The sequence below is a fragment of the Peromyscus leucopus genome, chromosome 12 (assembly GCF_004664715.2).
Source record: "Peromyscus leucopus breed LL Stock chromosome 12, UCI_PerLeu_2.1, whole genome shotgun sequence".
In the NCBI taxonomy this organism is placed as follows: Eukaryota; Metazoa; Chordata; class Mammalia; order Rodentia; family Cricetidae; genus Peromyscus; species Peromyscus leucopus.
In genome coordinates this window covers 3746044-3773178 of record NC_051073.1, presented here as the reverse complement: position 1 = coordinate 3773178, position 27135 = coordinate 3746044, and the positions used below count along the sequence as shown (strand labels likewise).

Genomic DNA, 27135 nt, shown 5'->3' with positions numbered 1-27135 from the left:
TAGGACAGCATGATGGGAATTTTACTCCCTAAAAGATCCCAGTGTGAGAGGAAAACAGCCATGGTAGGGAACAGCTTCATCTTCCAGTGGGCTGCTAGCAGCAGGAAGCAGGAAGTGGGCTGCTAACAGCAGGAAGCAGGAAGTGGGCTGCTAACAGCGGGAAGCAGGAAGTGGGCTACCAACGCTCAGCCAGGAATGAGGGTGCAAGCCGATTTATTTGTGTGTGTGTGTGTGTGTGTGTGTGTGTGTGTGCATGTGTGTGTGTGTGTGTGTCTGCATGTGTGATGTGTGTGTGTGTCTGTGTGTGTCTGTGCATGTGTGGATGTGTGTGTGTGTGTGTGTGTGTGTCTGTGTGTGTCTGTGTGTGTCTGTGCATGTGTGGATGTGTGTGTGTGTGTGCATGTGTGGATGTGTGTGTGTGTGTCTGTGCATGTGTGGATGTGTGTGTGTGTGTGTGTGTGTGTCTGTGCATGTGTGGATGTGTGTGTGCATGTGTGTTTTGAGTGTATTAGATTCCTTGTAAGGAACAATGCTGTCCATTTAAACATACATGAAGAAAAATTCTACATGGTTGCATTTCTACATACTGTATTATCCAATTTTTTTTGAGCTTTTAAAATTTTATTATTTTTGCATCAAGATTCAGAGGAAGACTTTAAGGCATGATGACTATACTCTGCCTTCCTAACACTATCAAAATAGAACTTTTAAGAGGCATTTAAATATTTCAAAATATTTGAGTTGATTTTTTTTTTTCCCAAAGTGAAATCCAGCTGAATGGCCTTTGGAGGACTTGAGCATTGATTCTATCTTTCTGAAGATGTGGTCTAACCTCCTTGCACTTGAAGGTTGATTCATATACTTTCTGCTATTACATTGTGCTGGAAGGATGGCTCAGCTTTTAAGAGAGCCTGCTGCTCTTCCTGAGAACCTAAGTTCGATTCCAAGCACCCACATTGGTGGCTCACAACTGCCCATAACTTCAGCTCCAGGGGATCTGATGCCGCCTTCTGGCTTCTTTGGGCAGATGAACTTAAGCATATACCCTCAAAATAGACATACATATACACAATAAAAAAAAAACTCTTTAAGAAAAAGTGTATTGAAGGCATATTGGCCATATGCCTTTAATTCTAGATAGGTACATACATGCAAACCTCTACTGCCATGGGGTCCAGATTGTCGAGCCTCATTTTACCTAGGGCTTGAGGAAAACTAACCATAGAAAACTAGAATAATGAAGTCACTGCTCCACAGTTTTAGGAGCAGCTACTGGGAAGAAAGGGTTCTGAGCAGAGCATTAAATGAAGAGGCTGAACTCTTTATCATCAGAAAACTACTGGCCTAAGATCCAAGAGGAAGTATGAGTCCTGACCGATGAAACTTGAGGGATACTGGTCACTTGATGGAGCAGAGCCTTGTGAGGGGCTGGAATTTGGGGATCAGAGTAAACTGGAAGGTTACAGGACACACTTGGAATTCAGCAGACACAAAAATGAGCTCCTTTTTCTATGTACATTATAGAACCCCCCCAGAGTGCCAAGGGGATGTTGGCATCCTGCAAAACTTGCCTACCATCCTGCACCTGCAAGTGTGGATGGTGTGTAGGATTCACTCTTCCCCATTAGGAAGTCACTGTGCAGCTCCTGGCAGAGCCTGTCAAACAGACACCCACGGGGCTTCTCACACAGCCAGGAGGATCAGCAGGGGCGGGCACCCTGTCTAGTGAACACCTCCATGCCTATTAAGGATCCATGTCTGATCACGGGGGCTTGCCAGCATGTTTGCATCTCTCTGTCAAGAGAGATTTGAAAGTAATTCAACAGGAAGATGAAAAGTAATTCCTCTAGGTGAGAAGACTCCTGAGACAGGAAATCTCTTCAGGCAAAAATATCTGAGACCACTATGACACCGTAAAGATACAGGCTAGACTGCTCAAGGGACATTTCGGCAGCTCTCTCTTTGCAGATCATTTCGGCACATACAAACCTGAATAGAAATGTACAAGCACAAGTATGTTAGCTTAGCAAATCTCCACAAGGGCCTGTGGATGGGATTAGAAAGGATTCCCAGTGTAGAGTTTCTCACCTAGTCTGGGGTTTCTCATCCAGTACCATCTCTCTTGTCAGATACCGGGCCAGAAATTCAAGCCCCCTGGGCAAAGTAGCTACACAAGGCCCTAGCTTTTGACAGTCAGAAGCCCCCAGACTGACCAGGCCTGACAAGCGGCATGCACTGCAAAGACAACTACAGCAACTAGAAATAACGCTTACTCTCTTTAAAGATAGGGTCTCACTGTGTGGCCCTGGCTGGTCTAGAACTTGGTATGTAGCCCAAGCTGGCCTGGAACTCACCGAGATCCACCTGCTTCTGCTGCCCAAGTGCTGGGATTAAAGGGATGCACCACCATACCCAGCTTTCTGTATGCACTTTACCATTTCCTCCCCATTTCTCTGAAGAAAGATATTGGGATTTTGGTGGGATTGCTTTCAGTAATATGGCTGTGTTCATAATATTAGTTCCACAAAATGTTTGTTGCTTAAGTCACCCAGTTTGTGGTATTTTTTGTCTTAACAGCTCAAGATGACTAAGATGTTTCCTTCTTTCAGTCTGGATAATCTCAGAAGATTACCCCCAAACTGCTGGAGTCCTACTAGTGAACAGAAATGGCAGCTTTTGTACTTTTTCAGTTCCAGAATATTAACCTCTTCTTGTGCCTCCCCCCTCCCTCTCTCTCTCTCTCTCTGACTCTGTCTCTCTCTCTTTCTGGGAATTGTGCCTAGGTTCTTGCAAACAGCAAGTAACATGATCAAGGCAACTCTTATGAAAGAAAGCGTTTAGTTGGGGGCTTGTTTAAAGTTTCAGAGGCTTATTCTATTATCATCATGGTGGGCAACATGGCAGCGTGCAGGCAGGCATTGGAGCAGCAGCTGAGAGCTGCATCCTGATCCACAGGCCGAGGAAAAGAGAGAGACCCTGGGCCTGGCTTGGGCTCCTGGAACCGCAACGCCCACTCCCAGTGACACACTTCTGTAGCACGGATCTTAAAAGGTCTTATTAATAGAAACAAACCTGAAAGCCAGATACTGGGGTGAACGCTGAAAGATCAAAGAAGCAGAACAAGCCACAGCTTCCTCATCTCGCCAATCCCTCAGCTGGTCCTGTTTCCTCAGACTGGAAGCCTCTGAGTCCTCATCCAGAATGAATCTCAGCTGAACTGCTGCTTGCTGTGGATATCATTCTATATAAATAAAACACTGATGGCCAGTGACCAGGCAGGAAGTAGGTGGCCAGGCAGGAAGTAGGTGGGACAAGGAGAGAGGAGAATTCTGGGAAGCGAAGGCTGAGGAGGGAGACACTGCAGCCACTGCCAGGACAAGCAGCATGTAAAGACGCTGGTAAGCCACCAGCCACGTGGCAAGGTATAGATTTATAAAAATGGGTTAATTTAAGATAAAAGAACAGTTAGCAAGAAGCCTGCCATGGCCATACAGTTTATAAGTAATATAAGCGGCTGAGTGATTATTTTATATGTGGATTGTGGGACTGCGGGGCTTGGGGAACCTGGAGAGAAGCCCTCCAGCAACAAATGGTGCCCAATGGCTCGAGTTTCCACCTTAAACCTGAGAATATTTAATAACCAATTCTAAACAGAGCCAAAACCAGGTTCCTGCTTCTTGTCTCATACGGGCAGCTAGACACCGCAAAATGCGGGTTTGAACACTGGCGGGTTCCTGGCGGGTGCGTTTGACCTGCAGTATGGCAGAAATGAGGTGTCTGCCAGCGGCACATTAAGCTGTGTGGTAGATTTAGTCTTTACTAATATTTAAAAAAGAAAAAAAAAAAAAGGTTTTGGGCTACACGCTGCTTGGATAAAGGCTTAGACCCACTATTTCTGAGAGTTGATGACTCCCAGAGCTGGCGGAAAACATACCACTGCCATGTTGGAAAGCTAAAGTGGGCGGAGCCAGCAGCCACAGTGCCTTTTCAGTCTTAGAATGGTGCAGTTTAAAGCAATAGGCTCGCGGCGTGGGCGCACGCCTTAATCCAGCATCGGAGGCAGAGCAGGTGATCTCTGTGAGTTCGAGCCAGCTGGCTACAAGTGAGCTCCAGAAAGCGCAAAGCTACACAGAGAAACCTGTCTCGAAAAAACAAAAAAAAAAAAAAAAAAAAAAAAAAAAAGCAATAGGTCAATAATATAAAAAATAAGCCACGTAAAGATGGCTACCACACAGAAAATCTGGATTATGTTCTCTTTGATATTCGTAACTGAAGAAAAACATTTGATTGCAAAAGCTGTTGAGTTATGCCAAAATGTATATTTTAAAGCTACCTTGACTTCAAAATTTGGATTTAAGGATATGTTGCTTTGGAAAAGAGGTTCTGCTTTTGTTTCCAAAGAAAGCCAGAGGCTATGGATTTGTTCCAGATTAAGATACATCAGGTTTCACCAGCCAAGACCCCCTGAAAGGTCTCTGATGACACCATGGCCCAGATGATCCAACATCCAGAGCGGTTTCAAGGCAACTGGCTCCCACAATACAGCCTCACGGACTACCCCATAGGCCTAAAATTTTCTTTGTGTCCCCATAAGATACAGCGCCCCCCTCCAGCAGGAAGTAGTAAGAGATGCTACGCCCAAATTCCCAAATATACCAAGCTGGCTTTAGAGGTGGAATTGGCTCACTCCCCCTCTAAACCCAGACATATTGCTTTAAAAAAAAAATGGTTAAGAGATTCTTGTGTCCCAAATCAGAAGAGCCCTCTGGTGTGGGACAGAGAAAAACCAATATTTTTATTTAAAACAGGTTGATTATAAATGTGATCTCTTTCTAAAAAAGAAAAGGGGATTTGATATAGATATATAGGAGGATATGGAGATGATAAGATAAAAGGGTAGATTAATGAACCTACTTTTAAAGAACAACTTGTTTAAAATGTTTTACATTGGTATAAAATTTAATGTATAAATTTTAGTTTATTGATACAAACTTGAAGTTAATTTTGTTATACTGTATATATATATATATTTCTATTCTTGTTTGAGGTATTATGTTTATGTAACTCATTTAAAATTGTAATGGATAATTAAAAAATAGATTAATAATTAGTCATCTATGATAATCATATCTGTAGCCATGTTAGTTAAGTTTTCTAGGTATACATAGATATATTTCATATAGATAGGTAATCTTCAAACACTTCATAGACCTAGAGAATATGGCATTTAAATAACTTAAAATTCTGTTGACGTGAGACACAATTGCTCCTGGCTGCACCAATTGATCCCGAGAGAATGTTGGGCTTCTAAGACATTTCCATTTGGAAGTTTGTCTTTTTGGCACAAAATGGCCTACTGGGCAAAGAACTGCCCTTGCCTTGATGGCTGACAGTACAAATGCAATGCTGTCCTTTCTAGACAAGCGGGACACAAGGAAAGCGACCACTATACTCTGCCAAGACAGGGTAAGATGGTCTTTCAGAAATCCTACTTCTGAAAATGGTCTGTCAGACGCTCTATAGGCCTGTAGCCAATTTAAATGTACCAACAATGCTGAAAAACATTAGGTGACTGTCCAGGCTGCCAGCTGTCTTGGTCTACTTTTGCAAGATTCCCGAAAGTTGCTTGCATCCATCTACAATTTCTCAGGTACCATTATGTTCCTTCTCAGGTCTTTGATGTGGTTGAAAACTAGATAGTTGTAATTTCCTCAGTTATAATAAAAGATAAGTTAGATATAAAACCTTAAATTCACAAATATAAGATAGATAGGACATCTTCTTTAATACTGTAACTGTAATTCTTGCTCGATAATTGTTTTGTTATATGTAATTTTACCATGTTAAAGTTAAAACCTTACTTTTTAAAAAAAGAAAAAAAGGGGAAATGCTGTGGATATCATTCTATATAAATAAAACACTGATGGCCAGTGACCAGGCAGGAAGTAGGTGGCCAGGCAGGAAGTAGGTGGGACAAGGAGAGAGGAGAATTCTGGGAAGCGGAAGGCTGAGGAGGGAGACACTGCAGCCACCGCCAGGAGAAGCAGCATGTGAAGATGCCAGTAAGCCACCAGCCACGTGGCAAGGTATAGATTTATAAAAATGGGTTAATTTAAGCTGTAAGAACAGTTAGCAAGAAGCCTGCCATGGCCATACAGTTTATAAGTGATATAAGCGTCTGAGTGATTATTTTATACGTGGATTGTGGGACTGCGGGGCTTGGGGAACCTGGAGAGAAGCCCTCCAGCAACAGCTGCTCAAAAGCCTAAAAGCTTAACCAGCTCTAATTCCTTGTCCTCACGCCTTAAATACCTTTCTGCTTCCTGCCATCACTTCCTGGGATTAAAAGTGTGAGTCACCATGCCTGGCTGTTTCCAGTGTGGCTTTAAACTCACAGATCTCTGCCTCCCAAGTGATAGGATTAAAGGTGTGAGTGCCACCATTTTCTGGCCTCTATATCTAGTGGCTGTTCTGTTCTCTGACCCCAGATAAGTTTATTAGGGTGCACAATATTTTGGGGAACACAATACCACCACACACTTCCTCCAACAAGGCCACACCCCCTGGTCCCTCTCAAGCATTGCCACTCTCTATTGACCAAGCATTCTTGTGCCTAGCATGAGGTAGCAGGTGTCATAGCCCCACGCTATCTGAGGCCTTGGGGTGCTTAGCCCAGGGGTGGCAGCTGTGGTACCCCCATGCTATCTGAGGTCTTGACCTAGCCTGAGGTAGCAGAAGTTTTATAGCTCCATGCTATCTGAGGCCTTGGGGGCCTAGCTCAGGGGTGGGGTGGCAGGTGTAGCCTGGTGCTATAGGAGGCCTTGGGGTGTCAAATGAGCTGATCCCTTGCAAAGCAGGTCTGTAGAGTAGCAGGAATGAGTCCCCTGTGGTTGTAGTCTCTGGTTCAGTCCTAGAGGCGGCTCAGCGAACTCCCCACTGGGACCTGGGATGGAAGCCTTGGGTGTGGGAGTCCCTCAACAGCCTTCTTCCTCCTCAGGTGAGCTCTTGTTGGGTTTTCTGTTCTTGGAGCCACAGACCATCAGCACTGTTAGCTGGGCCCTGATTGGCTGGATGTAGCCATGCAAATAAGTTTTGAAATGGGGCCAACCAGGGGAGAGCTATGGAAAGGTTCTAGTTGCTGTGGGTCTTGTGGACTCCACTTGGTTGCCCCATGGCCTCTGGCGGAGAAGAGCCATCCCTTTGTGCAGCTGGGCTTTTTCCTCCCCTTTCATTCTCTTGCCCTCAGGGTCAGAGGGGGGATGGGCCCAGAAGGCCAAGATCAAGGTGGCCGAAGGGCTGGGTCCTCTGAGGCTGTGAGGGAGATCTGTTCCAATCTTCAGTCTTCAGATTCCTCTTTTTATAATACTGGAGTAATTTTTTTTATTCATCATAATTGCTTTTAAATATTCAATTAATCTTATGTATATTTCCTCTCAGCACACTAGGGCAGTTGAGTAGCCAGTGTTGGTTCAAACTTCAGGTGTCTGACCCCGTGTCCTTTATTTTAGTTGTATTTAAACAGAGAACAATCGGGTGAAGTTTATTTTTGTGATGATTCCTTCAATCCCATGTGCACAACAAGGCATACATAAATCTCTAGGAGAGACAAAGTAAACTAAATACAGATCTGCTCCAGACTTCTGGGTGGATAACAGGTCTTGCATTCCTTCCCTTGAAGGAACAATCCTCTGTGCTAACATTCCAGGTTTATTGTATGTAGCAGCTGAATGAGGAGGTGGGTTGTTACACAGTTGACCCAGCAGGTAAGTTTAGCTAATCTTGGTAGGTAGGCATTCTCTTTGGGGAGTGGTCTTGGGCTGTAAACAGCCAGGAAGTAGCTTCGAGGATGTTTTCTGCACATCAACATCCGCACCCAAACCAGCCGGGAGGCTTTGCCTTCCTCATGGGTGGGAGACGTTGGTCTTTGACAGGGCCTTGCTCACGTCAAACAATATGCATTCACTCAGGACTTCCTCCGCTCCCCGACGTCTGTCGCTGCTGTGTTAACAGCAGCTGAGATGTGGTATATATACATACATTAGTCACTTCTGCTTCTCTGTGAGCAAAATGCCAAGAGAGACAGCTTCAGAGTCTCCTCCATTTCATTCACTGCGTCATGGTAGGTAATGCCTGGGGAGGCGGCCCATCCGTCACAGCCTGTGAGGCATGAATGGTTCATGTTAGGGTGGAGCAGGAGGCAGCTTAGGTCAGATCATGGGTGGGGCTGTTACCTTTAAAGACTCACCGTGGTGACCTAGCTCCATCAGTTAAAGGTTCCATAGCCTCCCCAAATAACAGCAGCAGCTAGGGAACGAGTTTAAAACACAAGACTATGGAAACACATCCAACTCAAACCACAGTAATACACAACAGCGTTTTATCATCCCACTATAATGAACAGAAATGATGGGGCTGGACAGATGGCTCAGTGGTTAAGAGTACTGGCTGCTCTTCCAGAGGACTGGGTTTGATTCCCAGGACCCAGAGTGGCTCACCACCATCTGTTAATTCCAATTCTGAGGGATTTGATGCCCTCTTCTGGACTCTTTGGGTACTTCATGTACAAGGTATACATTAGTACATTCAAGCAAAATACCCATGCCTGTGAAATAAAAATAACTAAAATCTTTAAGAAAGATCATTGAGCATTTGCTTCACATTAGCAGCGTTCCAGACCTTTGGGAAATGGTGGTGAGGAAAATATCAAAAGAGCCTGTCCACATGGGGCCTAGACTACAAAAGAAACATACGAAACACAGCCCAACCTGGGGGTGACTTAGTCTGCTAGGGCCCCTGTGGCAAACAAGTACCACACATAGAAAGGCGCTGTTTCCCGGGGAAGGGGCCGGAAGGCCAAGATCAAGGTGGCCGAAGGGCTGGCTCCTTCTGAGGCTGTGAGGGTGATCTGGTCCAACCTTCAGGCTTTGGCTAGCTGTTGGCCATTCCCTCTCCGCCCCACCCCCCCTCCATTGATGTTGTCTGTCTTCTGTCATTGTCCGTTATTGTGTTCCTTTGAGATGGGAATTTCTCTCATTGAACCCAGAGCTCTCTGATTTGGCTAGACAAGCTGACCAGTGAGCTCTGAGGACCCTGATGCATCCAGCTTTCCAAATAAAGCCACACTCTGATGTCCTGGAGGTTAGGGATTTAAGGTGTGGTGTGTGTGTGTGTGTGTAAGCAAGCAGAAGCTGCCCTTTTTTTTTTTTTTTTTTTTTTTTTTGGTGTTTTTCAAGACAGGGTTTCTCTCTGTAGCTTTGGTGCCTGTCCTGGAACACTCTATAGACCAGGCTGGCCTCAAACTCACAGAGATCCACCTGCCTCTGCCACCTGAGTGCTGTTATTAAAGGTGTGTGCCAGCACTGCCTGGCAAGCAGAAGCTTTTAGCAATACTCTGCTGGGGATCATGGACAGCCAAGCATGGTATGTCCTGGGTGACTGTAAGACTATCAAGTTGTGGATTGGGCCAGCCTCTCCCTGTTTCTTCTGGGATTGGCTTAGTTGGCAGGTACGCTCTTTATTCTCAGCCTCTGGTCTCCTGGTTGTCCTCCTTGGTGTCCTCCCTAGTGTTTTTCCTGCATGTCCTCCCTGGGTATCCTCCCTGGCTGTCCTCCCTGGCTGTCCTCCATGTCTGTCTGTCTCCACGTTGCATCCCTTACTGCCTGCCACACCTTTCCTCTCTGTATAAGGAGGATAGTTCTATTGGGTTATGCCCATCATATTCTGGAATATATTATTCCTAGTTTATGCCTTCAATCCTTATTCATATCAGATCATATCCACAGTCGTCAGGGTTTGGGAATTCAGCATACATTTCTGGGGGAGTTGATACAACCTACAGAAAGCTCCTGGTTCTACCTGTGTGCGAGGCGGCAACAGCGGGCTGCGGCTATCCCCATAGTTAGAACTGACTGCTTTTCTGGTGAGCAGGACTTCTCCATGGTAAGGCACTCTGCTCTGTTGAGGGATGCTCCCCCACCCACCTGCCAAGTCTCTCAGGCGACTGATGGCATATTCACAGACAACAAGACAGATGCAGCCCACCGAGGGAGCCGAGAGGGGAGCAGATGCTTCCTGCATTAGAAGGGAGTGGAAGGCTGAGCCCTCTGCTTTCACAGTGCTGAATTGCCCAGAAAAGGAGGCAAACGAACACAGCTCTGTTCCGTAAACGAATTACTTGTTTACCTAGTGCAATAAGCAAGGCCTCCGCTGCAGCTTGCTGTAGAGTCTTCCCAGGATCTGACCTGGGGACGGACCCTCTTCTCTGGCGTAGGGAGTCAGTGTAGTGGGAGTGGCTACGGGAGGTAGCAGCAGCCGTTGTTGTTTCTCTGGGACGGCGGGAGAGACTTTTCTGAAAACTGTCACTCCAATGAGGCATAGTTTTGTGGGGCCTCAAACCAACACAGTTCCTAGTAATTTAATGGAATGCAGGGTTTTCAAGCTGCATTAGTCAGGGTTCTCTAGAGGAGTAGACCCAACAGGATAAATATATAATAAAAAGTGATTTATTAATGTTTGGAGAGATGGCTCAGCAGTTAAGAGCATTTTCTGTTCTTGCAGAGGACCTGGGTTTGATTCTCAGCACCCACATGGTGGCTCACAACCACATCTCACTCCACTTTCAAGGGCTCTTATGCCCTCTCCAGGCCTTTATGGGTACTGCATGCATGTGGTGTACATATATACATGAGGCAGACAAAACACCCATACACATAAAATAAAAATGAAATCTAAAATATGAAAAAAGCCCATCCAGGGGGCTGAGTAGTATCTGGCACACTATGGGTGGTCCATCAGTGGCTACTGCACACTGGAGAGGGTCTCAGTCTGTGAGGCTGTTTGCCTCAGCAGCTCCAATCCAGCCTGAAAGCCTGGAGGATTCCCGGGGGAGCCAGTGGTCTTTAGTGCTTGTTAGAAGTCTAAACAAGCCGAGCTCAGATGTCAGTAAGGAGCAGCATCGGCATGGGCGTGGGCATGGGCATGGGCATGGGCATGGGCGTGGGCATGGGCATGGGCATGGGCGTGGGCATGGGCATCGGCATCGGCATCGGCAGAACAGATGCACCACCAGCAAGTGGCAAAGGAAGTAGAAACCAACAGCCTTTCTCTGGGACCTCCTTATACCCAGGTCGCAGGTGTGACATGCTACCCACTTGGGGGGAGGGTCTCCTCTCCCCCACACTCAGTTTACTCTTCTGGGGAATACCTTCTTTTGTACCCATTTCCTGATGTGGCCATTGGCCTTTATCAGCCACTCTCCTCCCTTCGTTCTCAGGAATCTTTTCAAAATACACCAAGAAGACATCATTGAAGGCTGTGACAGCCCAACGCCCCAGCCCGGCCTCAGAGGAGGAAGGGAGTCATCCGCCTGCACCCCAGCCCTGGCCCGCCCTGGGTCTTCAGCGGTTTGCTGGGTCCTGCAGTGCCACACTGTACCTGGGACCTGAGGCCACCTGGACTGAACTCGGTGATGGAATGGGAGCCCTTGGATGTTTCAGCGATCCCGCTGTGGTGCATCTCTGCAGAGGTGGATGGATGGTCCCTCTCTCAGGGCACACTCCTTCAGGAACCAGAGGCCTGATCTTTAGCTCCATTAGAGTCTCGTCTCTCCTGGCCTACCACGAACAATCTCCTTAATGTCAGGGGCACACGAGCTCACCTTCGAGTGGAAAGGGTAACTTTGAGTCATGTCCAGGCCACCCATCTCAGGGGCTGTGACCAGCTCACAGGGGGGCTACTAATGGAATAATCAGAGGTGGCTGTTTGCAGATCACCTTGTCTTAATCACTGCTGACACTCTTAATTGGTGGTGACAGATGAGATTGACAAGCATTCTGATTTATAGAAACTGTTCCAAATCTGAATGTTTTATAGATAAACTGTTACCCTTCAAGGTTTCTTGAAAATTCTGCTAGTTAGGGGAACACATGGGAATTTTAGTTTTAGACATTGTAGGGCCTGAACATACGTGGTGAGGACAGCCTGTGTTCCTGTGAGAATGGAGTTCAGGCTCCCCATCTGTAAGACTTTCTAGGGCAGGTTACTAGAACTTTCTGTACACCAGTTTCCTCATAGTAATGGGGAATAATTAAACCCAGCTTGGCATCTTTGTGGATTCCCAGGTGCCGATGTCTTCAAAGCACACAGCCTAGTGGTCCACATCTGGAGGCTTCACAGCCAAGATGCCCCTCTGTGTGCCAGAGGCTCAGAAGAACAACAATTTGTCACGCACAGTTCTCCAGCCAGGGTGACTTCTTTGCCTCAAATTCCTTCCTACAAAGCATGAATGGTGAGAAAAAGTTCAAAGACACCAACGTTGTGGTCTTGATATAAAATTTCCCCTGCAAGCTCATGTGTTTGAACACTTATGGGTGCCGTTTGTGAATGTTCTGTAACCTTTAGGAGGTGGAACTTCGTGGGCGGAAGTGTGTCCCTGGGGCTGGTCTTTGAGGTTCCACAGCCTGTCCTCACTTCCTGTTCTCTCTCTGCTTCCTGTGTGAGGATGAAAATGTGATCCTCCCACTTCCTGCTGCCCTGTCGTGCCTTGCCTACCAGGATGGACTGTGTCTCTCTGGAATGGTGAGCTGAAATAGACCCTTGCTTCTTGGAGTCGCCTTTTGCCAGCATATTTTACCACAGCAACAGAAAACTAACCACGCTGGCTAGTCGTATGTTAACTCGATACAAACTAGAGTCGTCCGAGAAAACGGACCCACTAGGTTGACCTGTAGACAAACCTGTGGGGGCATTTTCTTGATTGTTGATGATGTGGGAGCCCGAGCTCACCGTGGGAGGTCCCACCCTGGGCAGGGGATCTGGGTGCTATAAGAAAGCAGGCTGAGCAAGCCATGGGGAGCAAGCTAGTGAGCAGCTCTCCTCCATTTATCAACTCGTGCCTCCAGGCTCCTGCCCTGTTTGAATTCCTGCCCTGACATCCCTCAGTGATGGACTGTGATGTAGAAGTGTGAGCTGAAACAAACGGTCTCTTCTCTAAGCTGCTCTTAGTCACGGTGTTTGATCCCCACAACAGAACCTTAAGACAGTGACTGATACAGTCAGACTCGAGGGCTCGCAGATCAGGCTGCTGGATTCGGGCATGTTCCCTTCTGCAGCTCAGACTCGCCATGATTTTGTGGTAGTGTCTCCAACACAAAAACCCCACCCACCCTCTGCCCCTGACTGCACAGAGCTCACAGCTCAGCGAGCGATTGATTGCTCGTTTCCGGTGTTTCAGTCGACTAAGCGGCTTCAGTTTCTTGTCCTATGGAAGCTACTGTGTATTTTGTTTGTTTTTTATTTGTTTGTTTTTGAGGCAAGGTTTTCCTGTGTAGCCTTGACTGTTCTGGCACTTGATCTGTAGATCAGGCTGGCCTCTAACTCAGAGATCTGCCTGCCCGCCTGCCCGCCTCTGCCTCTCCTGGGATTAAAGACCACCATCACCTGGCTAAGCCACTGAGTTGTAAGATGGCCACCTGGAATCTCCCTTCTGTGAAGATCTCAGTCTTGGTGGGGTTCCTCTGGGATGCAGAGACAGGAAGCAACTCAAAGAAGCTGAGGTATCTTGTTGATAGCTCAGAGACACACTTTCCAGAATGTCCTTCCCAAATTTCCAACCCAGAAAGTTGTGATGAAAATTAGTGTTTATTTGAAGCCTCTGAGTTGGAGATGTGCTGTGGGATGGTCTGTATGTCAAATTACTCTGATTGGTCAATAATAAAACACTGATGGCCAGTGGCTAGGCAGGAAGTATAGGTGGGACTAACAGAGAGGAGAAAAGAAAGAACAGGAAGGCGGAAGGAGTCACTGCCAGCTACCACCATGACCATGTGAAGATGCCGGTAAGCCACGAGCCACGTGGCAAGGTATAGATTTATGGAAATGGATTAATTTAAGCTGTAAGAACAGTTAGCAAGAAGCCTGCCACAGCCATACAGTTTGTAAGCAATATAAGTCTCTGTGTTTACTTGGTTGGGTCTGAGTGGCTGTGGGACGGCGGGTGACAGAGATTTGTCCTGACTGTGGGCCAGGCAGGAAAACTCTAGTTACAGAGATGGAATCCTGTGGAGAGGAACATACCAGGGACAAAGTCAGGATGATGTGGTCACCATGCTGGGCTGGGCTTGCTGCTGTAGGAAGGATGCTGGCTCCCTGGGCACCCTGGCCAAGATGCTAAATATCCCTTCCGTCTGCATGCCAGAGGCCTTCACTTTCTGTCATACTTAGTGGATTCATTCTCCCATATCCATCAACTAGGCATGCTTAGACAGCCCAGGACAAACAGATGCAACGTTGGCCTTTGGTGACCTTGTGTTATAGCTGATCCCAAGAGATCCTGGTGTGTCTCTGGGAGGCAGGTAATTTTCTAAAGGTCACTCAGCATGGGGATCATGGGCCAGATCACGATCATTCCATCAAGAACTTCATTCTGGGCCTGGTGCCAGGAGTCTCCAGAGAGGCTATACCCAACTAGAGGTGGTACCGACCATGGTTGGATGGTGTACCCACAGAGGGGCCCACCTACATCAACCATCAGTCAAGAAAATGCCCCACAGGCTTGCTTACAGGTTGGGTGGAAGTATTTTTTCAATTGAGGTCCTCTCTTCCCAGATGATTCCAGTGGACACAAAACTAGACACTACACTCACTGGGTCTCAGTTTTGTTTCTGGACAAGATGAACAGCTGAAAGTCCTCACAACTTGGTTCCTTCTCTCCCCAGAAACCTGTGACTCACAGTGAGGCAACATGTTCAGAGCACTCTTCATGAGTGGCAGGGTCTTGTCTTTCAGATGTCCAAGACCATCCTCCACAATGAAGGCCACTGGTGAGCAATCACTCAGACAGGGGCATTCACTCATTCAGCGCTCAGACCAAAGAGATACCTCTCCCAATCTCCTCACACCAGACATCCAGTTGGGCTGCTTACAAGGACCTTATGTACCCACTCAAGCCATTTTCCATGACAGAAATCTCATCTTCTCCCTCTAGAGAATCCTTGGAGTCAAGTCAGCTGAAAAGACCCACCTTCTCCATTGTCCCTCACAATCATCTCTCATTTGTTCTGGCAAATGTTTTAACCACAGGTTCTCCAGAGAAACTTCAGTCACCATTTGTAGAATGTGCCAATTTCTATGGTGTTAATTTTCCCACCAAGACTGCTTTCAAACTCCCAACTTGCTGTCAGTGAATATGGAGCTGGGAAGGGATGTGCCACCACACAGATACAGCAGGTGTCTGTAGCTCCAAGAACACAGGTAATTATCAAACATAGTGAGACGATTAGGAAGAGATGATTTTTAAATGCTTTTCAAATGTTTGTTTTTTAACATAACTCATTCAATTGTAAATTTATATAATTTTGTGTCTTGTAGCAAACTTGAGGAATTCTTGGAAATGTAGAGGCTGGGTACTTGAGGACAGTGCCAGCCTGTCCCGGCTGTCTGCTGGATGTCATAACGTGGCATTCCACTGCTGATGGGGGCTGGCCTGTAGTGAACCCTGGTAGTCAGTGTCCACTGACTGCTTCCCCATGGACTCTGCCACAGAGATGTGCCCTTGGGGCCTTAAGAACAGACTTAGAGTTAAGGACTGCTGCTTATAAAGTTGTCTCCAAATCTTCTCAAGCCCTGGTCCCTGTTCTTCATTTCCCACACTGATGCAGTGTCCCTTGGGTACCCACCTACTTGGCGACCAACAGGAAGGAGGACTGATCGGCACTTTTCCTTGGAAGGTCACATTAGCCAGTGTCATGTCCCTCTTGGCCTTGGCTCCTTGGTTGATGTTCTGATGACTCCTCCTGGCTTGAGGCCAGTGCCCGCCACAACCATGTTGGGAATAAGAATTGGTATTGGCTTGGGTATCTTCCTAAATGCAAAGGATGGCTATCCTGGGTCATCTCCAAATGTTTAATGTGTGGCCAGCAGTTTGATTTTCGGTTTGGTGTTACATTGTTGTGATTCTAATTGCAATCTGCAGTGCCCTTCTGGACTAGCTGCTTCAGCAAATCTCCCGATTGCTCAGCTAGGGATTGGGGGCTCTGCTGCTGATGTCCCTGGACTGTCAGCGGCAGGCGAGGTGTGCACCAGGGTGCCCCTCCCCCGTCACGACGCGCTAACGTGTGCAGCGGCTGTTTGTGGCCGCAGTCCTTGTAAGGATCCAAGCCCACGGCGTCTCGGGGAGTGGGAAAACGGTGCTTTTCCAGACTAGCCACTTGGGAGCGCAATACGGTGCACTCACAGTGGCCCGGCCAGCCTGCCTTGCCCTCAGTTTACCTAAGCAATGCCTTTGGGATTCCCTTGAGCCTGGTCTTCTGGCAGTCTCTTCTGGAGACAGAGTTAGCTCAGCATTTGAGAGAAAAGAGTCTATAGAGTCGTGGCGGAAGAAAACTGTAACCCAAGCAGCTGCGGGGAAGAAAAGATCACACCCGGTGTTGTATGTGACGTGTGAAAGCCCCGACTGCTCCCATGTTGAGCCCTTGGTCCCCAGCTGGTGGTGCCGTTTTGAGAGTTGGCTGAAACTGGGAGGTGGGGTCTGGCTGGGAAAGCAGGTCCCCAAAGGTGTGTCTTTGATGGTTATATCCACCACCCCCCCCCCCCACCCCCGGCTCCCCGCTTCCTCTTCAGTGAGCAGAGACACTCTGTCACTCCCTGCCCTGTGAACACAGGTTTCAGCACAGGCCCAGACTCATCTGAGCCGGGAATATAGACGATGCATCTGCAAACGGGCTAACCTGAGTTGTGCCCCGTATGCCGTTCATACCGGAAGGGCTGTCACAGCAGCCTCAAGTCTGAGTGATACATTACGCTGGCAAGCTCGGGAAAAGATGTGTTTGTGTTGGCTGGAGACAAAAGTGAGGGGACTCAGGACAGCGTCACCCGTGGGAATGCTTCCTGTCCGGAGGCTCCTGGGTGTTCACCCTGCGGTGGGTCTATGCTGACCTGAGGGACCCAGGGCGCCCTCTTTCTCCTAAGTGCCCAGGTCACAGAGTGAGCAGTGCTTAGGAATCATGGTCTCACGGGAGTTCTCGCAAAGGCCTTCCACAGTGCTAGGAGGGTGGTGTGCTGTCTGTGGAAGGTGGGAAGAAGCACGGATAATAGATCCTGCCTGGCAGAGTGGGGTGTTTGCGGTTCAGTGTGCGTGTGAAAGCCGCCGTAGGTGTGTGTGTGTGTGTGTGTGTGTGTCTGTGGACTAGTTCATCCCCCACCACTGGAAGAGAGAGAGGGGGACAGACAGAGGGAGAGGCCTGGTGCATTCCAGTGCAGCATGCTGGAGAGGCCTAGGCAGGAGGGTCCCCAGGCAGAGGGAAAGACGGGGAGAGGAAATATGGGGGCAGTGTGGGGCAGGGGGCACCGCACAATTATGATGCCACCCTTGTATTCTGGGTGCAAGGTCCCACGGTTTGAGTGACCCTGTGGTAGCTCTTTGAACTTTGAGATGAAACACACACACACACACACACACACACACACACACACACAAGAAACCAAGGCCATATCAAATTATTCTTTTATTGTTCCAGTCAAAAAAAGAGGAACGCCTCAGTATGTAAACAGTTTCCCTAACACAGCGAGTTCTTAAATATATATATATTTATTCTAAAAAAATTTGGCATTGTAGAGATTTCTCAATACATAATTTGTGCTTTCGCAGTTGGCATGCTTTCGCCTCGTTGTCCGTGCGCAGACGTACTTGGAGTTGAGTGACAGGAATTATCAAAGGATGGAGGTGGGTCAGGAGCCAAACCGGGGCCTGAGGTCTGCCCGGCTCACTTTTCAAAAGCCTGGCGGGAGGTTGGCAACAATGACCTCAGAAGCAGATATCAGCTACTTTACTGCGAAGAGAAGTTGAAGCCTTCACGGGAGTTTTTGGGGAAGATTTTTCTCCCTGTGTTTTCTGTGCGTCTCTAAAAGATCATTGGTTTTTGCTTAAGGAAAGCTACAGGGGTGGTCCAGTATTCTCTGCATATGATTTTGCTGGGCTTACAATTTACTATGACATGCCACAGAAATGCCACTTTTTCCTATCCCCCCCCACAGATTCACTGAATTATTTGGGAGTGCTTGACGATTGTGTCAAGGACATCCTGCTTCAGCTCAGTGCAAACTGTCCTTTTGTTCAACTGTAAAGCGTCAGGAGCTATTTTGACACTGTGACGGCTTTATTAATAAGCCCACCTGTGGCCCTCCACCTCCAGTTCAGAGTGGCCTACGATTTAGCACCAGTTTTCACAATGTATTTTTATCAAATCCCCTGGGAAGTCGTCTACTCTGTGTCGGCCAGCCTAGGTACTGTCCTCTGGCTCCCTGCAGCATGTCTGTATGTCTCAATCTGGCCCCTCATTATGACACATCTCTCCCCTGGATCTCTCACTTCCAAAGCCCACCAAGGCACAAGAAATATCAAGATGCATCCCTTCCTGCCACATGATACTGTTGCCTACTGCCCATAGAGAGGCTGGCTTGTCTTCAAATTCCAGTCAATGTGGTCTAGCTGCCCCTCTGGAGTAAGTATTTTTATTCTTAAAACTAGACTCACTTTCTTCATGTGTAATATGGGGATCAGTATTTGCTCACAGGGGTTTGTGTGGCCACACAGTAAGAGCTGGTGGCCATGGGGTAGTAGCTTGTTGGGGACAACGGAAGGTGTTACTATTTATTAGTATCCCCCAGGGCACCTTGCTTAAGACATTGCTCACTGGACAGTAAGCACTCACTATGTGTCCATGACCAGACTGCCTTCATAGAGCCTTGCCCTTGTCTAGCATTAATTAGCTGCTAGATCTTTTAGAACAAAAATAAGTTTTGGCATGCTCTGAGCCTTGAAGACTGCCACACACCTGAAAATGAAAACCTTTGTCTGTAGGACATAAGCATGTTATTAAAAACTCAAGTTCTTAGGAAAATTTCTCGGGACAGAGTTGAAGACTAAGTCTATTTGTATTTCTGGTTTTTCTGGGGGAGGTTATGTTTGCTTAAAACATTTTAAACTTTAATTTAAATTCATGTATGTGTGCATGTCTGTGTGAGTTTAATACCACTCGTGTGGGTGTCTGAAAATGTCAGAAGAGGGTTCTTTCTAATCCTCCGGGGCCGAGGGTACAGGCAGGTGTGAGCTGCCCTGCTTGGATGCTGGGCAGCAATCTTGAATCCTCTGGGAGAGCGTTCTCAAGTGCTGAGTCACAGCTCCAGCCCTTTGTGTTCCTTAGAAATGGATTCCAGTGAGGACCTCAGGACACCTCAGCTTCAAGGCCTGGTTCCAGGGCTCCTTGACTTTGTCTTGATAAGTCTGTGAGGCCCTTTGGTGAGAGCTTTGTGGTCTATGGAAGTACAATACCTCCAGACCAGAGACTCAGTCTTATCCTCAGTTTCACTGAACTGTGAGAAAAGGATTTGGCACTGATAATGGACTTTTGAACTAGTGGACTTTCCAGAATAATTTTTTTTTCTATCCTAGCTCACAGAGAAACCTCCTATTTTACTCAGCCAGGCAAGCATCTGGGGAAGACAGATACAGTCATTATTTTTTAACCTATAATGAAAAGGATTCCTTCTTTCTGCTTTGGGCAAAAAACACGGAGGGAAAAAAAGCAGTGCTGTTAACGTGAGTTACGGCTGAAATAGAGCGGAGCTGTGGAACATGTCGCCTTAGCGTCTCTGGTGTTTTCTGTGTGGTTTAGTATCAACACGATTCTGGTGAAGTCCCTACATGCATGTTTCCAGTGGTGCAGAGCTGGAGTTGTGTGGAAATCAGTCATTACATGCTGGTATTGAGTTACTTAAAAAATTATCTTTGTTTATGGGAATCTGTTTGTGTTAGAATGTACATGTGTGTTCAGGAGCATCGGGTACCCAGTAGGTGGAGTGACAGGTGGTTGTGAGCCTCCTGACACAGGTGCCTGGACCCAAGCTCTGGTCCTCTGCAAGAGCAGCAGATGTCCTTAAAAGCTGAGCTGCCTCTTCCACCCCCCCGGGTGACCTTCTCATTTAATATGCAGCTGTGTGTTTATTCTACACTGATGATGCTAACCTTCCTTGAAGTATTTCTCTACTTTGGTGGAGGCCACAGTGCCCTACAGAGTGCCTACCTCATCATTACCTATGTGCTACCTGGGTTAGTGTGGAGATGCGAGAGGGATGTAGCTGGTGAAGGCGTGCTGGGGGCAGGAGCAGGAAGAATTCACAACGTTCAAAGCCGACTCAGTTAGGGACCACGAGTTTAAGAGTGATGTTGACTTAGACTGATGGGCTGTAACTAGGAACTCATGTCAGGACCATAGAGACAGAGACTCTAGAGTCAAACACATGCTGGAAAAATGAGGAGTTGGACATCAGGTGACGGACTCTTCTCAAGGCCACAGAGAGCATTCATCGGGACACTTCATCCTGGGCCATTAGAACACCTTAACGCATTGAAACTATACAAATTCTATAGTGTTCCTTTTCAGAACACAGTGGAGTTAAGCTGGAAATCAATAATGGAAAGAGACCTGGGAAATCTTTAAACACTTTACGATCAAACAACACAATTCTCAGTAACACAGGGTGCAGAAAAAATCCTCAAGAGAAATTAAAAAAAAAAAAATAACTTGAACCCAGTGAAGATGAAACCACGATTTTAGACATGAAGTGAAAATAGAGCCTGAACAAAACTTTATACATCCAGTGCATCAAGCAGAACAGAAACCTGAAACCAGTCCTCTAAGTTGTGGGAGTGAATTCAATCCAAAGCCAGCAAGGAATAGAGACGAGGGTACACACTGATGAAACTGAAAACAGGAAGTCAACGGAGAGTCCACAGAACCAAGGACTAGTTCTTTGAGATAAAACAAAATTATTAAATTTCCGTTTGAGCAGGGAGAGAGAGAGAGAGAGAGAGAGAGAGAGAGAGAGAGAGAGAGAGAGAGAGAACTAGAAAGCATGGCGGAAAGGGATGGGAGGGAGCAGTGTAACTCAGACATGAAAGGACACCAGAGGATGCATCCACACTTCACCGTTTGTGTGAAGGAGACTCGTTACAGGAAACATACAGTCTGGCAAAACTCACAGTAGAGGAAATAGATAACCCCAAAGGTCTGTACATTAGAGACTTAAAGTTTTGTTTATTTTTATTTATGTGTATGAGCATGAATGCCTGCATGAGTTTATGTGCACCATGCACATGCAGCAGCCCGTGGAAGCCAGAAGTTCCAGGTCCCTTGGAACTGGAGTTATAGGTGCTTGTGAGCCACCGTATGGGCACTGGGAACTGAACCCAGGCCCTTGCAAGAACAACAAGCAATCTTAACCGCTGAGTCATCTCTCCAGCCCCGACTTTAAGTAAATTATTCATGGCCTTTCCAACCAGAAAGCACTAGGTCCAGATGGGCTCATTCTGGGTGGATTCTTCCAAGTGGTTAAGGAGGAAAATATATCAATTCTCTGTAATCTCTTTCAGAGGATGTAATTAGAAGAAAAACTTCTCAATCCACACTAGGAGTCCAGCGTCACCCTAAGAACAAATGAGGAAAAGATACTTCAGTAAACGAAAACTGCAGATCAATAGCTCCTATGAACACAGATTCAAATAGCCTCAACCATAAACCACTCACAAATTGAATCAAACAATGCATAAAAAGAATTATATACTATGACCAAGTGGGATTTATGCCAGATAAGAAAAGTAGTTCAACATTCAAAAATAAGTGTCTGTAATCCACATTAGTGGGCAGAGTAATACAAATTATATGTGCTACTATTGGTGGATGCAGAGGGAGAATTTGATCAAACCCAAACTGTGATCCGCTATGAAAGTCCTTAGTAAGTATCAGATATCTGAAATCACATAGTATTGTGGTCTTTTTAGATTGTTTTAACTTAATAATTTGCACTTAAGCTATTCTATGTTGTTCCATGATTTTGTGGATTTTTTTCAGTTATGGAATGATTCTTTGCTTAGATAGATGCTTGTTTATTCGCTTATCCCAAGAGTACATCTTGGCCTCTAAGCCTTCTGCAGTTATTAATAAAACTGTTGTAAATAACAAAAGGTTCTCTGTAAAGTATGGCTAGAGGGACATTTATTTTTTATTTTTAACTATTTATTTATTTTTGACATGTCTTGAACTAGAGGAGCAGCATTTAAAACTTTCCTTTGGTTCATTTCACTTAACTGACAGAAACTTGTTTTTTTCTGTTCAGACCCAGAACAGGCACCATTGCGTTTTAACATGATTCTAGATGTCAGATGGTGCAATAAGACAAGAAAAGTTAATAAAAGACATCAGATCAGAAGGGAAGAAGTAGTTATCATTTATAGATGATAGCTCATCTCTAGAAAAATCTATAACTGACAGCGAAACCAAGACTGTTTTTTCTGTTCTTTTCAAGACAGGGTTTCTCTGTGTAGCCCTGGCTCTCCTGGAACTGCCTTGTAAACCAGGCTGTCCTTGAACTCACAGAGATCCACCTGCCTCTGCCTCCCAAGTGCTGGGATTAAAGGCGTGCATCCCTCCCCCAGCAAAACCAAGATTTAAAAAATTAATTACATAAAGATTTTGGACACAAATTAGCATACAAAAGCCAACTGCTTTTTTATATACCAGCAATGAGCAATTAGAATCTGGAATAAAAAAATATGAGCATCTAAATTAGCACCCTTGAAATGAAATACTTGGGTATAAGTCTCACAGGCTATGTATAAGATCTGTGTGGGGAAGATGTAAGTGGTGAAGATACCGAAGACGTAGGTATGTGAACAAAACCAGCACTGTCAAGGTGTTTTCTCTCCATTTTGATCTTTAGAGTTAATACGATACTAATCCAAAGTCAAGCAGATTACTCTGTGGATCATAAAGTTTATATGAGAAACAAAAGACCCAAAATAGACAAATGAATCACTCAGTACTGAAGAAACAATGCAAAGACAGAGGACTGATGCTACCAAATGCTAAGACAGTAGTCAACCAGTTCCATCACTAGGGACGGTGTGGTATTGGTCAAAGAGTCGGTGGGCAGATGAAGGACCTGAATCGAGAGCCCAGCAGCAGTCCACATAGATGACAGTGATCGGCCTGTGCAGGACACAGGTTGCTTTTTGACAAAGGAGCAAAGGATGCTGTTTCAGCAAATGATACTGGAGGCATTAGATACTAAAAACAAGATAAAAAAGACCCTGAACACAAACTTCACCTCAGTCACAAAACATCACTTCACAGCCATCATAGATCTGGGGAAAAGATAAAATGACAAAGCTCCCAGGAGATAGGAGACAGTCTGGATGGATTTGGGGATGACGGCAACTTCTTAGACATAGCTCCAAAGGTGCATTCATGAGAGATGATTGCCAGGCTGGACTTCATTGAAGTAAGAAACTTCTGCCGAGCAAAAGAAACTCTCAGAGAATGGCAAGCAGGGAGAAGTATTTGCAAAAGTCCCAGCTAAGGAAGAACAAGGATCCAAAATATACAAAGAGCCTTTTCAGTTCAAGAATAGGAAAAAGAACGCCTACCTACAGAGTGGACAAAAGACCTGAGCAGAGATGCTCCAATGTGACAATCTACAGACAGAAGTATCTGAGAAGGTGTTTGACACACCTGTACCAAGGACACAAATTCAAATCACTGACACCATCAAACACCAGGAGGAGCAATCAGAGCGCTCACTCATTCCTAGAAGAATGAAAAGAAAAATAGTACAGCCACCAGGGAAGACAGTATATCAGTTTACAAGGGAAATGTCTCACCATGTAACACAGCAATCATAATTCCTGATATTTGCACAAATGACCTGAAAGCTTATTTCCATATAAAAAACACACACAGATGCTTTTAGAAGTTTTATCTCTAAAAAGGCAAATGGTCAAATGAATTCTGGTGTGTCCAGAAAATGGAATATTGCTCAGTCCTGAAGAATGGAGAGCTACGAAGCCACGAGGAGCCACGGGAGGAACTTTCAGGGCGTACTACCAAGTGAAAGAATACAACCTCGGTAGACTTTTCACTGGGCCACTGCAGCCAGTCTACGGAAGAGGCCAAGCTGCCCAGACTGGGAAGGAGCCGTGGGCATTAGGAAGGGGTGAGGACTACAGAGAATTGTGGGGTGGCCAACCTGTTCTGTATGGTACCACAACGGTGGGAACCTGTCCTTACAGAGTTGCTCACACATTCCATGTTCATGGACAAGAGTGGGCCCTAACTTCACCTCCAAATGTGGGTGATAATGGTGCATTGGGATAAATTCATAAACAGTGACAAATACACAGTGGTGTGTCTTGTCAGTAATGAAGGAGGATGGGAGGGTATGGGGCATATGGGGGCTTTGTACTTTCTGCTTAAATTTTCTGTGAACTTAAAATGTCCCTAAAAAGTTATAACCTATCACTTAAAAAAAATTGGGGAGAGGTTCAGGGTTTTATCTAAGACCAGATAGCTCATGATGGGGAAGCGGGGTAGGTGGTGGGTGGGGGGAAGCAGGGGCAGACCCAGGACCAGGCTCCCAATCTCCAACAGAACACTGATGATGGGTTCTTATGGCCCATTGCCTATGTGTGGGTCAGCGATGTGTAAGATCATTTAAAAGCTAACGCCACTGCGGTGACTTGGAGGGTGGTCCTCATTTATGTTTCTACTTCCAGCAACCTTTTCTTTTAGATTTTACTTTTATTATTTTAAATTGTGTGTGTGTGTGTGTGTGTGTGTGTGTGTGTGTGTGTGTGTGTGTGTGAGAACATGGGTGCAGTTGCCTGCAGAGGTCAGAAGTGTTACATTCTCCTGGAGCTGGAGTTACAGGTAGTTGTGAGGTGCCTGATGTGGGCCTGGACCAAACTTGGCCTCCTCCACAAGAGCAGTAAGTACTCTTAGCTGATGAGCTGTATCTCCAGTCCCATCTTCTGGAAACTTACGTGGACTTGGTCGTAGCTGATTGGGAGGTAAAGACTGTGGTCTATGTGTGTGCATGCATTCCTGCATATGTGTTTAGGAGTGGCTGTTTTATATTTTCCAGTTCGAGTGTTAGTAATGAAGGTCTCACCACACTGTGTAGTCCAGAGGGCTCTTCATTCCTTTAGAACAGGGCAGATACAGGGAGAGTTGTAATAGGAGGGATCGTGTGTTAACGAGCCTTGATGCCTATTTTAACAGAGCTAGAAAACCAGATGGGAGCAAGTCCTCTGTGTGATGGTCTGGGTTGTGGAAAGTTCTCACTTATCCTCTACTGTCCCTGAGGATACAGCAGGCTCACTAGGAGAGCCCTGGGTGCTGAGGTCAGCTGCATGGGCGTGCACCAGAGATCTGAATACAATATCACTCCACACCTCCCTCATCCCAGTCTCCTTTCCTTGCCCTCTGAGATTGCTGTGGAATGGTCCCCACCCTGCTGACTTTCTTTCAGCCTGCTCTAGGGGCCAGACTGACTCACGGGTGCTGAATGCTTCGGCGCTCAGGTCTACTTTTGCGTGTCAATATGCAGGAGCCAGGTTCAAAGACAGATGGAAACGGTAAGCTCAAGAAGAAATAGTATTCTGAGAACTGGGAATTCTGGATAAAAATGAGTATCTTTAACTTGAAATAAGATTTTCAACAACAAACTATGTCTATGTATTTATTTAGGTTAGGTCTCCCGTAGCTCAGGCTGGTCTTGAACTCCCTATGTAGTTACGGATGTCCTTCCACTCCTGCTCTTCCTCCCTCTGTCTCCTAAGTGCTGAGATAACAAACGTGCCCCACCACACCCAGCAAATCTGAATAAGGTTTTCTATTGCTTTTGTTTGTACTTGGGTTTACTATTGAAACATTATTTATTTTGGGCCAGTATTAATTTGGCAGACAGTGTTTACTTATTGATTAAGAGAATGACAATTCTTTGGACATCTGTTACATTGGATACTGTGAATGTAGTTTCTGGAATTTTAAAAAGGTAAGTGGTGTGTGTGTGTGTGTGTGTGTGTGTGTGTGTGTGTGTGCATTCCTTCCTACAGTATATATATATACACACACACACACAGCCACTATGTGCACACTGTGGTAAGATGCAACAAGACCACCCCACACTTGTGTGCTAAGTGAGTACACATTTATTGGGCCCGACTCTCATTTCTCTGGGCTCCCCCAAGGCTGTCTGCAGGTGGATCAGCCCTCAGAGTTTCAGCCCCTGGGACCTCCTCCAAGCCTCCTCCAGCCTGCACAAGAGTGGTCCATGCTCACAGATGGAGGGTTGCCATGGCAGCGGCTGAGCAACACCTCCTGAGTAGCAGTCATCCCAGAGTGCTGGGTGTTTCCCCTGGAGCACAGTTTATACATACTGTGGGCAGAGAAAAGACCACTTTGCCAATCCAGGCACATTTTTGGGTCACTTCAGAACCTGTGCCTATGAATGCTGTTGTCATGGCATGCCTCTGATTTTAGAGGAGGCATGCTGGGCTGAATAAAGATACTCAGGACTTTCTTGGGAAAGCTGTCTAGATAATCATATGCTGCAAATGATGGAAAGACCGAAAGACCCAACCAGGCGAGCACATCTGTCCCTTCAGCACGAGACCTCACTTGACCCTGCTCTGGCCATTTGCTGGGCTGGGACCAAAGATGTGCAGACACCAGTAGTAAGCTCAGGCTATCCAATGGTAGGAGCAAACTATTCTAAATACTTTATCTCGGAGGTCAGACTCCAATACAGTCGGCAGTGGAGTTAGTGGTAAGAGGTAGGACTGCCAGATAACAAGCTATACATGGTGGCTGCTCGAGGACTAAATTAAACACCTATCCTCCTTTGGCAGCTGTTAGAGAAAGGTTTGTGAATTCTTTGACATGAATGGGATTCATATGAAATGGGATCCTAATGAAAAAAGAAAGTCAAAATATCACGGAGATAATCATTATGGTGAAATCAGAACTTCTGGGGATTCCTTCCGCTTGCTTACTTCATTTTTGCTTTACTGGATTTACATATGGGCAGGGTTCCCTGGCACCTGGCAGATTCCAAAGGTCTAAGTTCATTCCTGACTCAGGAGGTACTCTATGGAGTCAAGAATGCCTCCCAGGTATCCTTAAAATCTCCAAGTCCTCAGAATACACTTCTATGGGGTCATTGTCTAGATGTCCTTTGTGTAGACACTCATTCTGAGGGGCCTCAGCAGGTGGGCACGGTGAGTCTTGTGGCCTGTCCAAGCTG

At 46.3% G+C, this 27135-nt stretch overlaps 1 protein-coding gene across 1 annotated transcript in view; it reads right to left on the bottom strand.

Annotated features, from left to right (window-relative positions):
- Window positions 1–21231: 21231 nt before the first annotated feature.
- Window positions 21232–27135, bottom strand: part of Kcnj6 (potassium inwardly rectifying channel subfamily J member 6) — a 245429-nt gene continuing 239525 nt past the window's right edge. The window contains exon 5 of the mRNA XM_028879949.2: window positions 21232–21481. Within this exon, the coding sequence (XP_028735782.1) occupies window positions 21477–21481 (5 nt within the window). The 3' untranslated portion in view covers window positions 21232–21476. The remainder of the gene's footprint in view (window positions 21482–27135) is intronic.